This window comes from Neoarius graeffei, chromosome 22 (genome assembly GCF_027579695.1).
Source record: "Neoarius graeffei isolate fNeoGra1 chromosome 22, fNeoGra1.pri, whole genome shotgun sequence".
NCBI lineage: Eukaryota > Metazoa > Chordata > Actinopteri > Siluriformes > Ariidae > Neoarius > Neoarius graeffei.
In genome coordinates, this window is record NC_083590.1 from 5,929,111 (window position 1) to 5,944,676 (window position 15,566).

The following is a 15,566-nucleotide window of genomic DNA, read 5'->3' on the forward strand; positions in this document are numbered from 1 at the left end:
CTTCAGTTAGTATTTATCCATGATAAAAAGTCTTTGACAGTCCAGTAGAATTGATTTATTATGATTTATTATTTATGACACTGATTGAATTTATTAAATTTATTATAAAGCTGGTAACTTTGGGACAACTCTTGTAAATTATTTGAACTCTTTCATGAAACTTTCAGATGCTTTGTCACATTCCTTAAGTGTATATACATGTCTAGTTGTAGTGCTAGGAACATCTATTTTAGAAATTGTGTGTTGCACAGGTACCCAGCACAAATCTTCTCTCCTGGGCCAGAAGAAACTTTTTGCTGGGCCATGTGGATGCAAGAATTGTATCAAAACATCTTGCTGGGCTTCAGATGCCTCTCTGATGCTTCCAACCCACCAGTGATGGTCGTAAACACAGGTTATATATTGGCCAGGTATCATGTCACTGATCTGGAAGCCCTGTGAAACCTCTTTGTCGACATGTTCTACCTCATAGTTGACTAAAAATCCAGGAGTTCCAGACACTCTGCTGACCTCAAGTGTTGTTGCATTGACTGGCTTGAAACAGTGATCATCTCTAGTACATGGCACTGTGACTGCCTTTGCAAATCTGCTTTCCAGCTCTTCAGCCATGGACTTCACACTTTCTTTACTGATCCAGATAAATTTGGAGAGTTGTCCCAAAAGAGTTGTCCCAAAGTTACCAGCTTTATCATAAATGTAATAAATTCAATAAGTGTCATAAATAATAAATCATAGTAATCAATTCTACTGGACTGTCAAAGACTTTTTATCATGGATAAATACTAACTGAAGCACACAGGTTGCTTTTTCTTCTAAATTATGGTACAACAGAAATGTTGTAATGAAAACAAGTTTCAGTTTTCAGCCATAGTGGAGCTTCAATATTTCAGGATCTAAAGGTTGCAGATAAGTTATCCTTCAGGTATAGTTTACCATGAACCAAATGAAGCATTTTGTTGAGTTTAAGCTGTGTGTCATAAATTCAGGGCATTTTGTTAGCATTTGAAAATGCTTTCATAGGCCATGAATGCTGTGCATGTATGCAAACACCACATTTTCAAAAAATCCTTTTGCAAAAATAAGGCAGAACACCATCACACATTTTGGATATGTCAAAAACAGACATCTAATCTTTCTAAAACAGTCAATTTTATGTTGGTGGATGCGTTCATTTTTTTTGCTATAACATGCCAAAAATGTCACCAAATTAATTTTTTCCATTTTTAAACTTTAATATCTTCCAAACCGCTCATCAGAGGGGCAGTTTTAGAATACAAAGTACACAGTATATGTGGGAAGGCGTATGTGCAATATCAAGCCTCTGTCTTTGAAATTGTACTTTCCACAGTCCTTCAGATATGCTGCCACAGAGCGTAGTGTAGAACTTCCGAGCAAATTCAAGCCCCCAGAATTCTATGATAAACCAAAAGCGCACATGTAAAAGTCCATATTCTACAAGTACTGGTGCCAGATTTTGACCCTTGAAAATTTGAAGGACCTAGCTTAAATACTCTTCTAGATACAGCAATCTCAAAGTGGCTCCCCAAAAAACTGCTCAAAACGGGTCCGAGGTTAGTTGCAAAAATATATTTTTTATGACAAAACTAAGGAATTGGGAGCTAAAATTTGGGACTTTTCCTATTGGGAAGTGTGTGGACCTCCTGGAATTTTTTCAGCCAAATCTGAGATGATCGAGTGGGAGCATTCGGAGATTTGACATGGAATGACCCAGTTGTTCGTATATGTGTAGAACATAATTACAACTGATATACAGTCATAGGTGGCACGGTGGTGTAGTGGTTAGCACTGTCGCCTCACAGCAAGAAGGTTCTGGGTTCGAGCCCCGTGGCCAGCAAGGGCCTTCTTGTGTGGAGTTTGCATGTTCTCCCTGTGTCCGCGTGGGTTTCCTCCGGGTGCTCCGGTTTCCCCCACAGTCCAAAGACATGCAGGTTAGGATAATTGGTGACACTAAATTGACCGTAGGTGTGAATGTGAGTGTGAATGGTTGTGTGTCTCTGTGTGTCAGCCCTGTGATGATCTGGTGACTTGTCCAGGGTGAACCCCACCTCTCACCCAGAGTCAGCTGGGATAGGATCCAGCCCGCAACCCTGTACAGGATAAGCGGTTACAGATAATGGATGGATGGATTCTACATGTAGCCTTGTTACTGCAGTAATAATCCATTATTACTGTTTTAGTAACTGCAATCTGAGCTCACTGGGGAATTTTAAGCAAACTGTCACAGGACAGAAAAGTCTGAAACGTTATCTGTCCATACAAATTTCAGCCTGTCTGAATGACGGGCCAAAGGCCTGGAACAGTGAGGCTGAGGGTCTGGGGCTCACCTTAGGGCCCTGGAAGCTGAAGGGCTTTAGATGCCTGGAGATGCTTCTCAGCTATTTCTAGGCACGTTTGTGAACTTCAACTGCCAAATTACACTCGACATTAGTTGTTAATTACATGAAAGATTGAATATAATTTACAAGAAAATGTCATGGGACAGATTTGGACACAGCACAAAAAGTTCAAACAGAAAGGCTGTCTTTGTGTGTGTGTGTGTGTGTGTGTGTGTGTGTGTGTGTGTGTGTGTGTGTGTGTCTCAGACGGTGCACATATTGAAAAGTTGTGAAATTATTCATGGAATCCAGGTAGTTTTGAATTTCTAATTCAGATTTTGAGGAATAAATCTTATTTTCCTCAACATTAAGCCTGTTCAGTTTCATTTGCCCAGACTCTGTAGTTTCTGGGATATTTACATCTCAAATATCATAACATTTTTTGAAACACCCAGTATATATGTGTGTGTGTATATATATATATATATATATATATATATATATATATATATATATATATATATGAAGGGATGTGCAGTCAGGGGAGGCAGGGGCCTCACCCATCATGCTCCAATGAACACAGATGTTATGAATGTAAAATAATATTTAATAAATCATGATTCTTCTCCTTGATCTGTGTTCTGTCATTTCTGTATGAAATTTGTGCGTCCTCACGTTCTATAGTCTAGGTAACTTATTTCACAGATGTGCAAAAGACATTGAGGCTTGTTGCACACGCCATAAAACTGCAATAAAAAAGTACGAGGTAAGGCAGCTATTACCTCTGCTGCACTGAGGAGGGCGTGCGCAAGCCCAAGTAACGATGACGCTCCCTCTCCTCCTACTGTTAGCTAGCTCGAGCAAAATTTGACAGTCACACAAATACAAATATATGACAGTTACAACTTTTAATTCCTCTGCTTTCATTTATTTTAAATGTCCCTGCACCATATGGGCAACAAAAATGGAACATACAATATCTAACCTTCAAAATTGGGCTTTCAAACTACAACCCCAATTCCAAAAAAGTTGGGACACTGTGTAAACTGAAAATTAAAACAGAATACCATGATAGCCAAATCTCTGAAACCCTATTTTTCATTGAAAATAGTACAAAGACAACATATAAAAATGTTGAAACTGAGAAATTTTGTTGTTTTTTGAAAAAAAAATGCTCATTTAGAATTTGATGTCAGCAGCACATTTAAAAAAATTGGAACATGGCGTATTTACCATGGTGTTGCATCACCTCTACTTTTAACAACGCTAAACGTTTGGGAACTGAGGAGACCAATTGCTGGAGTTCTGAAAGAGAAATGTTGTCCCATTCTTGTCTGATATACAATTTCAGTTGCTCAGCAGTTCGGGATCTCCTTTGTCGTATTTTACGCTTCATAATGCACCAAATGTTGTAAATGGGAGACAGGTCTGGACTGCAGGCAGGCCAGTTTAGCACCTGGACTCTTTTACTACAGAGCCAGAGGCGGAGATAGGATTTTTGAACTGGGGGGGACTCAGCTGTCAGCAAATGATTCCATTTTGTGTATATATGTATGTGTGTGTGTGTGTGTATATATATATATATATATATATATATATATATATATATATATATATATATATATATACACACACACTACCGTTCAAAAGTTTGGGGTCACTTTGAAATGTCCTTATTTTTGAAAGAAAAGCACTGTTCTTTTCAATGAAGATCACTTTAAACTAATCAGAAATACACTCTATACATTGCTAATGTGGTAAATGACTATTCTAGCTGCAAATGTCTGGTTTTTAGTGCAATATCTCCATAGGTGTATAGAGGCCCATTTCCAGCAACTATCACTCCAGTGTTCTAATGGTACAATGTGTTTGCTCATTGCCTCAGAAGGCTAATGGATGATTAGAAAACCCTTGTACAATCATGTTAGCACAGCTGAAAACAGTTGAGCTCTTTAGAGAAGCTATAAAACTGACCTTCCTTTGAGCAGATTGAGTTTCTGGAGCATCACATTTGTGGGGTCGATTAAATGCTCAAAATGGCCAGAAAAATGTCTTGACTATATTTTCTATTCATTTTACAACTTATGGTGGTAAATAAAAGTGTGACTTTTCATGGAAAACACAAAATTGTCTGGGTGACCCCAAACTTTTGAACGGTAGTGTGTATACATGTTATTTCACCTCCCTCACTGCCATCACCAGGAACTACCTGCAGGCCAGGACAATGATAACATTTTAACATAGCCTATGGAAATCCAAAGTTTACACATTATCATCACGCACAGAAATTGCAAAACTGCAAAACTAGTTTTAAAACTGCTAAGTTCCAACTGTGAAACATAGCGAGAGGCTGGGCTACGTGTGTGTGTGTAAAGTGTAAACCAGTGCATCCTGACTTTCTAACTATGCCTGTGTGTTGCGTGAGCAGCAGTCAGTCAACAAATCTTCGCAAAGTTTCCTTATGAAACAATATGCTCGCTGAAATTACAGCAGGGAACGCCAGATTAAACATTAAAACTGCCTTCTGAGCACTGTATCTACAGGCTACCACTGAAAGAAGGAGGCTACCAGAAAGGCATCTCTACTCCGTACGAGTTTACTTTCACTACGACATTACTTTGAACAGACTATCAAAAAATTGCAAGGTGATATGATAAAGTAAGGCACAGTTTACTTACAGTCGTTGGTTTTTTTTTTTTTGAAAAAACAATGCAATCGTTTTCTGCCTTTTGGCACCCTTCATCATGCCGTGTTGGGGTCCTGAACTAAGAGGAGCTGTCCCCGATATGCCTGTCAAACTTGTTGTGGGTAACCATAGCAACCAAGCTCGAGCTCGCAACCTGTGCAGTCTGCGCAGTTGCAACTATGTATGTACTGCTGTGCACCTCAATAAACCGAATGGTAATTAGTCTTTTGATTTTTCCGTGAGGTTTGCCTTGTGCAAAGAAAGACAGCATAGACGTTTTTTCCTCCCTATAAGTGGGGGGGGACCAAACGAGGTGAATTTAAATCTGGGTGGGACGAATCCCCCCCGTCCCCCCCTCTATCTGCGCCCGTGTACAGAGCCATGCAGCTTTAATACGTGCAGAAAGCGGTTTGGTGTTGTCTTGCTGAAAGAAAGAAGGCCTTCCCTGAAAAAGATTTTGTCTGGATGGCTTGTGCAGGGATTGGCCAAAAATGGCTCACACGACATAAAATAGTTCCACCATTGATTAAGCAATGAATCTTGTGATGTCAAAAATTAACCCTCAGGGGTTGAGAGCTTTTCCAGCGATGTTTGTAAGGTTTAGAATGAGTAGGTCATGTATTTAGATAAATTTGAGAGTTTTTATCAAACAAGCATGATAAACATATTGAGAAAAACTTTATACTTTACACTTTCCTCTGTGCCCACTGACAAATAATATTATAATATTTAAATTACCCAGATTAGACGAAATATAAAACTTGTCACCTTCCTCAGTCACACCGGAGTCGAAGCGCGCACTACACATTCATAAAAGACTGTTCCCATGGTCACGGGCGCAGATAGAGGGGGGGACGGGGGGGATTCGTCCCACCCAGATTTAAATTCACCTCGTTCGGTCCCCCCCACTTATAGGGAGGAAAAAACGTCTATGCTGTCTTTCTTTGCATAAGGTAAACCTCAGGGAAAAATCAAAAGACTAATTACCATTCGGTTTATTGAGGTGCACAGCAGTACAGACGTAGTTGCAACTGCGCAGACTGCACAGGTTGCGAGCTCGAGCTTGGTTGCTATGGTTACAAGTTTGACAGGCATATCTGGGACAGCGCCTCCTAGTTCAGGACCCCAACACGGCATGATGAAGGGTGCCAAAAGGCAGAAAACGATTGCATTTTAAAAAAAAAAAAAAACAACGACTGTAAGTAAACTGTGCCTTACTTTATCATATCACCTTGCAATTTTTTGATAGTCTGTTCAAAGTAATGTCGTAGTGAAAGTAAAATCGTACGGAGTAGAGATGCCTTTCTGGTAGCCTCCTTCTTTCGGTGGTAGCCTGTAGATACAGTGCTCAGAAGGCAGTTTTAATGTTTAATCTGGCGTTCCCTGCCATAATTTCAACGAGCATATTGTTTCATAAGGAAACTTTGCGAAGAGTTGTTGACTGACTGCTGCTCACGCAACACACAGGCATAGTTAGAAAGTCAGGATGCACTGGTTTACACTTTACACACACACACGTAGCCCAGCCTCTCGCTATGGTTAACAGTTGGAACTTAGCGGTTTTAAAACTAGTTTTGCAGTTTTGCAATTTCTGTGCGTGATGATAATGTGTAAACTTTGGATTTCCATAGGCTATGTTAAAATGTTATCATTGTCCTGGCCTGCAGGTAGTTCCTGGTGATGGCAGAGAGGGAGGTGAAATAACATGTATACACACTACCGTTCAAAAGTCTGGGGTCACCCAGACAATTTTGTGTTTTCCATGAAAAGTCACACTTTTATTTACCACCATAAGTTGTAAAATGAATAGAAAATATAGTCAAGACATTTTTCTGGCCATTTTGAGCATTTAATCGACCCCACAAATGTGATGCTCCAGAAACTCAATCTGCTCAAAGGAAGGTCAGTTTTATAGCTTCTCTAAAGAGCTCAACTGTTTTCAGCTGTGCTAACATGATTGTACAAGGGTTTTCTAATCATCCATTAGCCTTCTGAGGCAATGAGCAAACACATTGTACCATTAGAACACTGGAGTGAGAGTTGGGGCCTCTATACACCTATGGAGATATTGCACCAAAAACCAGACATTTGCAGCTAGAATAGTCATTTACCACATTAGCAATGTATAGAGTGGATTTCTGATTAGTTTAAAGTGATCTTCATTGAAAAGAACAGTGCTTTTCTTTCAAAAATAAGGACATTTCAAAGTGACCCCAAACTTTTGAACGGTAGTGTGTATGTATATATACACAAAATGGAATCATTTGCTGACAGCTCAGTCCCCCCCAGTTCAAAAATCCTATCTGCGCCCCTGCCCATGGTAACGGCATGATAATCACTTTCACTCTTTCCGTTTCGATTGGTTTCTCTTTCGTGGTGGGAACGCCCAACGTAAACTGAATAAAATCTGTCAGACAAAGTTTAAGCAATTTGGAAGTAAAACTTATTGCAAGATGACACAGTTTTTATGCACTTCGGGTGATTCAGGACAGCGATTCAATTCAATCTTGAACTGCAATGCGGTGCATTTTTTTTTTTTTTTTTTTAACTTCGACTCGATCCAGCCAAAGATAAACACGATTAAGTGTGAATATTTCTTCTATTTCTATTGAGCAGATCGGTTGATATGCGTGCGCGCTCACGGATTTTATGCGCTTTGGATGATTTAGGACAGCGATTCAATTCGTGATTCATTTCATGATTCAGGACAGAGATTCAATTCAATCTTGAACTGCAACACGGTGCCTTTGGTTGTATTTTTTTTTTTACTTTGACTCGATCCAGCCAAAGATAAACTCCATTAAGTCTAAATATTTCTGTTTCTGATGAGCAGATCGGTTGTTATGCGTGCGCTCTAGTGCAAACACAGGGAACATGGCTGAGCAGTTATTCCAGAGTTAAAAGTATTTTCCTCAAAAATAGTTAATTTTGCTCTTTTTTGAGTTTAGAGAGTAAAATTTGTAGTTGGAGCAAAATTTCAGAGTAATTGTGTAACAGAGTTGATTGTGGCTCTGAACTGAGTAAAATAGTACAAGAGTTAATTTCAAGACACTGAATCGAGTCAAACACCAAAATAAAGTCAAACACCAGATAAATGAAGAGGTTGTAAAAGCAGCTTTAGAACTGTGTTGGATCATTAAATCAAAACAGCTGCTAATGTCAGTGTAGCACAGCCTGTAACTGTGACTTTAACTCTGAGAATTATGGGATGTTACCTGTGTACAGGTGAGGAGTCTCTATTTTTAAACTTCAAAGGAAGACCCATAGACCGATCGCTCTTCATGGAGACACAGCTGGGTTCTGGGGAGTCTGATCTCTTTCTCTGGAGTTCACTGTTCAACATTACAGACAGTCCTTTATAGAAAACATTTACACTGCTTATTACTAATTATTATTGGTTATTTAAATGATTCTGTGAGCCATTACTATCACTGTCACATGCAGATGAATTTACTTCCTTATCCTGTCCGTGACACTGTGAAACACTGACCTGCACAGTTACTGATATTAATTACTCTAAAATGTTTACTGAAGGTACTGCAGCAGCATTTGGACCGAATTAAAGTTTAACAAACTGATAAATATCAAAACTCTGCTCATGATCTGGCCTGGATACAGGAATGTGTAACACGGCCTTTCACTCTGCAGTGACTTTAACTCTGAGAATTATGGGATGTTACCTGTGTACAGGTGAGGAGTCTCTATTTTTAAACTGCAAAGAAGGAGGATCCATAGACCGATCGCTCTTCATGGAGACACAGCTGGGTTCTGGGGAGTCTGATCTCTTTCTCTGGAGTTCACTGTTCAACATTACAGAGGAGGCATGAGACAGAATTTCATCGTCTCAAACATCACAATACAAAATAGAGGGAGAGACGAATCTCCTGCTCATACCATGCATCACGAGATTTCGGTTGAATATTCTTTATTCAACAGAATCAAGGGCTTCACGGTGGTGTGTGTGTGGGGGGGGCTTCTGTCAGTAAACCCGCTGAGAACAACCAGACTACAAACATGGACTCTGAACTACAACTCCCAAGAAACACAGCACCCTCTGTCACCAGCTTATTGATGACAGCTGTCACTCATCGCACTAATTGCCAGTCACGCTATTTAAGCTCTTCACTCACTCAGCTCCAGTGCGAAGTATTGTTCTTTGTTTCTCCAGTTCATACCAAGCCTTTCACACTCTGTCTGCCTCTCGTTATTCTGACCTCCGTTTATTCTCTTCGTTGACGTTTCAGTCTTAGTCTTGCCCCATTACTCTGTTTGCTGATTGACTGACACACGCTTGGTTTCTGACCACGCTTCCTGTCTCATGATTTGGCTTTGCCGACAGTTCACATCCTGGTCTCCTTTGCACACACATCTGTAAGTGCCTGCACTCTGACACAGGGGAGGCAGAGCCTCACCCACCATGCTCCAATGAACACAGACGACATGAATGTAAAATAATATTTCATAAATCATGATTCTTCTCCTTGATCTGTGTTCTAAATGTCATTTCTGTATGATGCAGATTGTTTTTATTGTCAAAATTGCTGACTGGTGGAACTCAGCAGCAAGTACATGCAAGGTACAGAGAGGTGCAGCGGCGGTGAGCTCTGCCTCTCCTCTGATTGTGCGATCCTATTGAAACCGAGCTGAGCACAGGTAATAAGCGCATGCCTGTTACCATTTCTGTGAATATCGCTAATATAATGTTCGTACACCCCTTCTTTGTGCGTCCTCACTTTCTATAGTCTAGGTAACTTATTTCACAGATGTGCAAAAGACATTGAGGCTTGTTGCACTCGACATAAAACTGCAATGAAAAAGTACGAGGTAAGGCAGCTATTACCTCTGCTGCACTGAGGAGGGCGTACGCGAGCCCAAGTAACGATGACGCTCCCTCTCCTCCTACTGTTAGCTAGCTCGAGCAAAATTTGACAGTCACACAAATACAAATATATGACAGTTACAACTTTTAATTCCTCTGCTTTCATTTATTTTAAATGTCCCTGCACCATATGGACACCAAAAATGGAACATACAATATCTAACCTTCAAAATTGGACTTTCAAACTACAACCCCAATTCCAAAAAAGTTGGGACGCTGCATAAACTGGAAATAAAAAGAGAATACCATGATAGCCAAATCTCTGAAACCCTATTTTTTATTGAAAATAGTACAAAGACAACATATCAAAATGTTGAAACTGAGAAATTTTGTTGTTTTTTGAAATTTAGAATTTGATGTCAGCAGCACGTTTCAAAAAAATTGGAACATGGCGTGTTTACCACGGTGTTGCATCACCTCTACTTTTAACAACACTAAACGTTTGGGAACTGAGGAGACCAATTGCTGGAGTTTTGAAAGAGAAATGTTGTCCCATTCTTGCCTGATATACAATTTCAGATCGGGATCTCCTTTGTCATATTTTGCGCTTCATAATGCACCAAATGTTGTAAATGGGAGACAGGTCTAGACTGCAGGCAGGCCAGTTTAGCACCTGGACTCTTTTACTACAGAGCCATGCAGTTTATTATGTGCAGAAAGTGGTTTGGTGTTGTCTTGCTGAAAGAAAGAAGGCCTTCCCTGAAAAAGATTTTGTCTGGATGGCTCGTGCAGGGATTGGCCAAAGATGGCTCACATAACAGAAAGTAGTTCCACCATTGATTAAGCAATGTATCTCATGACATCAAAAATTAACCCTCAGGGGTCGTGAGCTTCGGTGTCAATGTCCGTCAGGTTTAGAATGAGTAGGTCATGTATTTAGATAAAAACTCTCAAAGATATTTATCATACAAGCATGATAAACATATTGAGAGAAACTTTATACTTTCCTCTGTGCCCACTGACAAATAATATTATAGTATTTAAATTACCAAAATTAGATGAAACATAAAACTCGCCACCTTCCTCAGTCACACCGGAGTCGGAGCATGGAGCGCACACTTATGCGTTCATAAAAGACTGTTCCCATGGTAAAGGCATGATAATCACTTTCACTCTTTCCGTTTCAATTGGTTTCTCTTTCGTGGTGGGAACGCCCACCATAAACAGAATAAAATCTGTCAGAGAAAGTTTAAGCAATTTGGAAGTAAAACTTGTTGCGAGAAGGCACACGGATTTTATGCACTTCGGGTGATTCAGGACAGAGATTCAATTCAATCTTGAACTGCAATGCGGTGCCTTTGTTTGTATTTTTTTTACTTCGACTCGATCCAGCCAAAGATAAACTCCAGTAAGTCTAAATATTTCCATTTCTGATGAGCAGATCGGTTGTTATGCGTGCGCTGTAGTGCAAACACAGGGGACATGGCTGAGCAGTTATTCCAGAGTTAAAAGTATTTTCCTCAAAAATAATTTTGCTCTTTTTTTGAGTTTAGAGAGTAAAATTTGGAGTTGGAGCAAAATTTCAGAGTAATTGCGTAACAGAGCTGATTGTGGCTCTGAACTGAGTAAAATAGTACAAGAGTTAATTTCAAGACACTGAATTGAGTCAAACACCAAAATGAAGTCAAACACCAGATAAATGAAGATGTTGTAAAAGCAGCTTTAGAACTGTGTTGGATCATTAAATCAAAACAGCTGCTAATGTCAGTGTAGCACAGCCTGTAACTGTGACTTTAACTCTGAGAATTATGGGATGTTACCTGTGTACAGGTGAGGAGTCTCTATTTTTAAAGTCCCAAGGCAAATTCATAGACCGATCGCTCTTCATGGAGACACAGCTGGGTTCTGGGGAGTCTGATCTCTTTCTCTGGAGTTCACTGTTCAACATTACAGAGGAGGCATGAGACAGAATTTCATCATCTCAAACATCACAATACAAAATACAGGGAGAGACGAATCTCCTGCTCATATCATGCATCACGAGATTTCTGTTGAATATTCTTTATGAGCTCTACCTCTTCTTACACACTAGGTGGCAGCACCAGAGGTCGCAGCCCACAGAGTTCTCATCTCATCTCATTATCTGTAACCGCTTTATCCTGTTCTACAGGGTCGCAGGCAAGCTGGAGCCTATCCCAGCTGACTACGGGTGAAAGGCGGGGTACACCCTGGATAAGTCGCCAGGTCATCACAGGACTGACACATAGACACAGACAACCATTCACACTCACATTCACACCTACGGTCAATTTAGAGTCACCAGTTAACCTAACCTGCATGTCTTTGGACTGTGGGGGAAACCGGAGCACCCGGAGGAAACCCACGCGGACACAGGGAGAACATGCAAACTCCGCACAGAAAGGCCCTCGCCGGCCACGGGGCTCGAACCCGGACCTTCTTGTCCACAGAGTTATAGAGGGAAACCTCACTGCCTCAAAGCACGCTGACTGAACAGTCCAGAAAGTGAAGCTGATCAGAAGGGAGTGTTCTGGCACACGGGTCAGACAGCGGGCCCACAGCCTCGTTTCATTCGGCCCGCGTGAACTTGGAAAAAATAATCCTAAAACAGCCTGTAGAACACGACTGCTTAACATTTTCACACGATCCAGAACTCACAGCAGATCTGTAGTGGAGCCATCTGAAGGTAGTTACAGTAAACCGCTGTAGATACAGACGTGCACTCCAGTTTCTATCACAGCTGGATTGACTACGGTCTGAAATGCAGGTTAAAATAAACACCTGGATTTGACACAGAATCTGAGTTTAACGCCCCGACTGGAGTGAGACTGCAGTGGTTTGATTTGCTGCCATTACAAATCAAAATAAATGTTTTACACTTTAAAATGTAGTGTTCTGTGTCAACACCGTCTCATTAGTCTGGTCTTGTGAAGCCTGTACTGGGATACGATTCATATCGTGGCTTTAATGTATCGTCTCATACGACTGCATTTTTAATTTCATCAGAACATAATTTTACTGGGCACGGTGGTGTAGTGGTTAGCGCTGTCGCCTCACAGCAAGAAGGTCCGGGTTCGAGCCCCGTGGCCGGCGAGGGCCTTTCTGTGTGGAGTTTGCATGTTCTCCCCGTGTCCGCGTGGGTTTCCTCCAGGTGCTCCGGTTTCCCCCACAGTCCAAAGACATGCAGGTTAGGTTAACTGGTGACTCTAAATTGACCGTAGGTGTGAATGTGAGTGTGAATGGTTGTCTGTGTCTATGTGTCAGCCCTGTGATGACCTGGCGACTTGTCCAGGGTGTACCCCGCCTTTCGCCTGTAGTCAGCTGGGATAGGCTCCAGCTCGCCTGTGACCCTGTAGAACAGGATAAAGCAGCTACAGATAATGAGATGAGATGAGATGATTTTACTGACAGTGAACAGAATCTGGCATTTTTTCAAGTGGTGACTGTTAACTTTTCATTCTTAGTCTGAATTTTTGTTCAGTTAATCTTTTCATATAAACTCACTACATATTTCAGATCTGAACAGTTAATGATTAAAATATTAGAACATGACAGTTTACCGCTTTTCTGAGGGTGGGGTCACATTATCTGTGTCCAGATCACAGCTCTCCATTTTTGAATATTAGCGTACGGACACACAGCTCATGGACTCACTGCTGATTCCTGAAGACACGGATCTCTTGAATTACTCACAAGTTGAATAAATGAGGCTCCTAAAAATCAGAAAAAAACAAACAAGCATGCTGTTAAAAATGGAGAAAACAATCCCTTCATATGTGATGAACTGCACGTGTGAAAAGATCCAAACTTAAGAATCAGGAGGATTCACAGTGAGAGAAGTTTTAAAGATCATACAGCAGTGTTATGTCATGTTAGATGCAGAAGACAAGTCTCCGTGTCCATCTCCACAGGAGATGAGGTGGACAGTTCAGTCGTCAGGGGAGGGAGACCTCTGCTGGAAGGCAGGAGAAACAGTTTGAAGTGGAAGCAGGTCAGCTGTGATGCCTTCACTAAAAAAGCTGAACCAGAAGGTGACTAAAATCATTTGCTGTTGATAGAAAAGCTACTTTAAAGCTCATCCTACTTTCTCTTTCCCAGCATTAAATGAGTTTTTAGTTTGAATAAATTCTGATCCAGAAGTCAGTCAGTCTGAAGTCAGTTGGACTAAACCGACATGATTTCTGTGAGCCTAAAGTAGAGGAGTGTGATATGACTGTTTTAGACCGTGAACAATCCATGATCTGTTTTTACTGAGGGATCACATGGACCGTGATACTGAATATATTTTGTCAGTTGTGCTGAAAATGCTTAGACATGGCACCTTGTTTTATGAACCAGACTTTACTCTGTTCATTAGTCCAGCTCATGGTCTCCCTGAAAGACACAGGAACAAACCAATAAGAACCCAGTGTAAGCAGTTCCTTGGCCTACACTTCCTCGTTTTGTTTGGGAACGGCGTGGCCAAGAGCACAGAGAACCTGGTGCCGAAAAAATTCCACATCAGTGAAATGGAAAATGCTGGAATTTACACAACAGACACGGTGAAAACAGGTGTTTGAAAAATATGCAAAAGCAAGAAAGCTGCGTAAAGACACTCCTTATGAGAAAACACTGATCACTGATGCTATGACATTGGACACTGCACCTGCACCGACCCATTCAGCAACTTCTAAATATCGCTGATCCTCATTACGACTGACTGAGTCTCAAATATTTTTCTAACATCTCCATTCCTCAGCTGAACACAGAATGGCAAGAAAAGTACCATAAAAACACACAATAAGACAAATATCCTGTTTAAAAATAAATATAAATGTAAACAAACTCAACTGAAGTGTTCTGGATTTACATATTTATCATAAAGGGGAGGCTGAAACAGATGCAAATGCAGTTTGAAGCTGGAATGAAGAGACTGGCACCCAGATAAAAACTGTTCAAAAACAGGCAAAGGTCAGACGGTCATCAAACATCAACACCGAGGCAGAATCCAAACTCAAGCAGCAGAATCAGAACACAGAAATAAAGGCTTGGTAAGTTCTGGGAGACACACAAGTGGATGTGGGAATGGAGTCCTTAAATCAAGTTCAAGTTCTTTATTGTCATTGTTAAGGTACAACAAAATTTCTTTTCTGCTGGTTCCAAAGGTGCAAAAAGTTAAGGTGCAAAAGACAAAAAAAACCACACACGCCTGACCGAGCAAGTACCTGAGAGCTAAGAAAGGGGATAAATAAATATAATATATACAAAATGAGCATAAATATACTTAACAGAAACGATATGGAAATCAAGCAATATGTACAGGTTGTGGGTTGAATAGAAAAACAATGTACTGCACGTCATATCTCAGACTGTGGAGAGATCAGAGTTCAGCAAGTTTATTGCAGTTGGAAGGAAACTGTTTATAATTCTGTTGGTACGTGTTGATTTGATTGTGAACCGGTGTGTGTGTGTGTTAGAGATCAGAAGTCAGCGTGATGCAGTCCAAATATTTGTGGTGTGTTCTGGGAAACAGTTTATTTTTAATCTGACACACATTTAATAGATAATACTCGAGCTGATGTAGATTTATATTGCATTTTTTTATTTGTTATCTTCATTTTCCTTTTAGGAATAATGGTTTACATTTTGCAGTGAAGTGCACTTTATTAAAATGTGTCTGAAAATGTGTTTTGGCCTCAGGTGTCTTATTCTTTTTCAGTGAAGTGAT

The 15,566-nt window shown here is 40.5% G+C and overlaps 2 protein-coding genes across 3 annotated transcripts in view; one reads left to right on the top strand and one right to left on the bottom strand.

The window, feature by feature from the left end:
* LOC132870554 (NACHT, LRR and PYD domains-containing protein 3-like) overlaps positions 1–15,566 on the bottom strand; it is a 524,974-nt gene that overhangs the window by 507,098 nt on the left and 2,310 nt on the right. For both annotated transcript variants that reach the window (XM_060904231.1, XM_060904234.1), the window contains exons 2-3: positions 13,420–13,572; positions 11,662–11,778 (exon numbers count right to left, since the gene is read on the bottom strand). In XM_060904231.1, the coding sequence (XP_060760214.1) occupies positions 11,662–11,778; positions 13,420–13,472 (170 nt within the window). In that variant the 5' untranslated portion in view covers positions 13,473–13,572. The remainder of the gene's footprint in view (positions 1–11,661; positions 11,779–13,419; positions 13,573–15,566) is intronic.
* LOC132870553 (NACHT, LRR and PYD domains-containing protein 12-like) overlaps positions 1–15,566 on the top strand; it is a 502,785-nt gene that overhangs the window by 256,039 nt on the left and 231,180 nt on the right. The gene's annotated exons all lie outside the window — the stretch shown is intronic.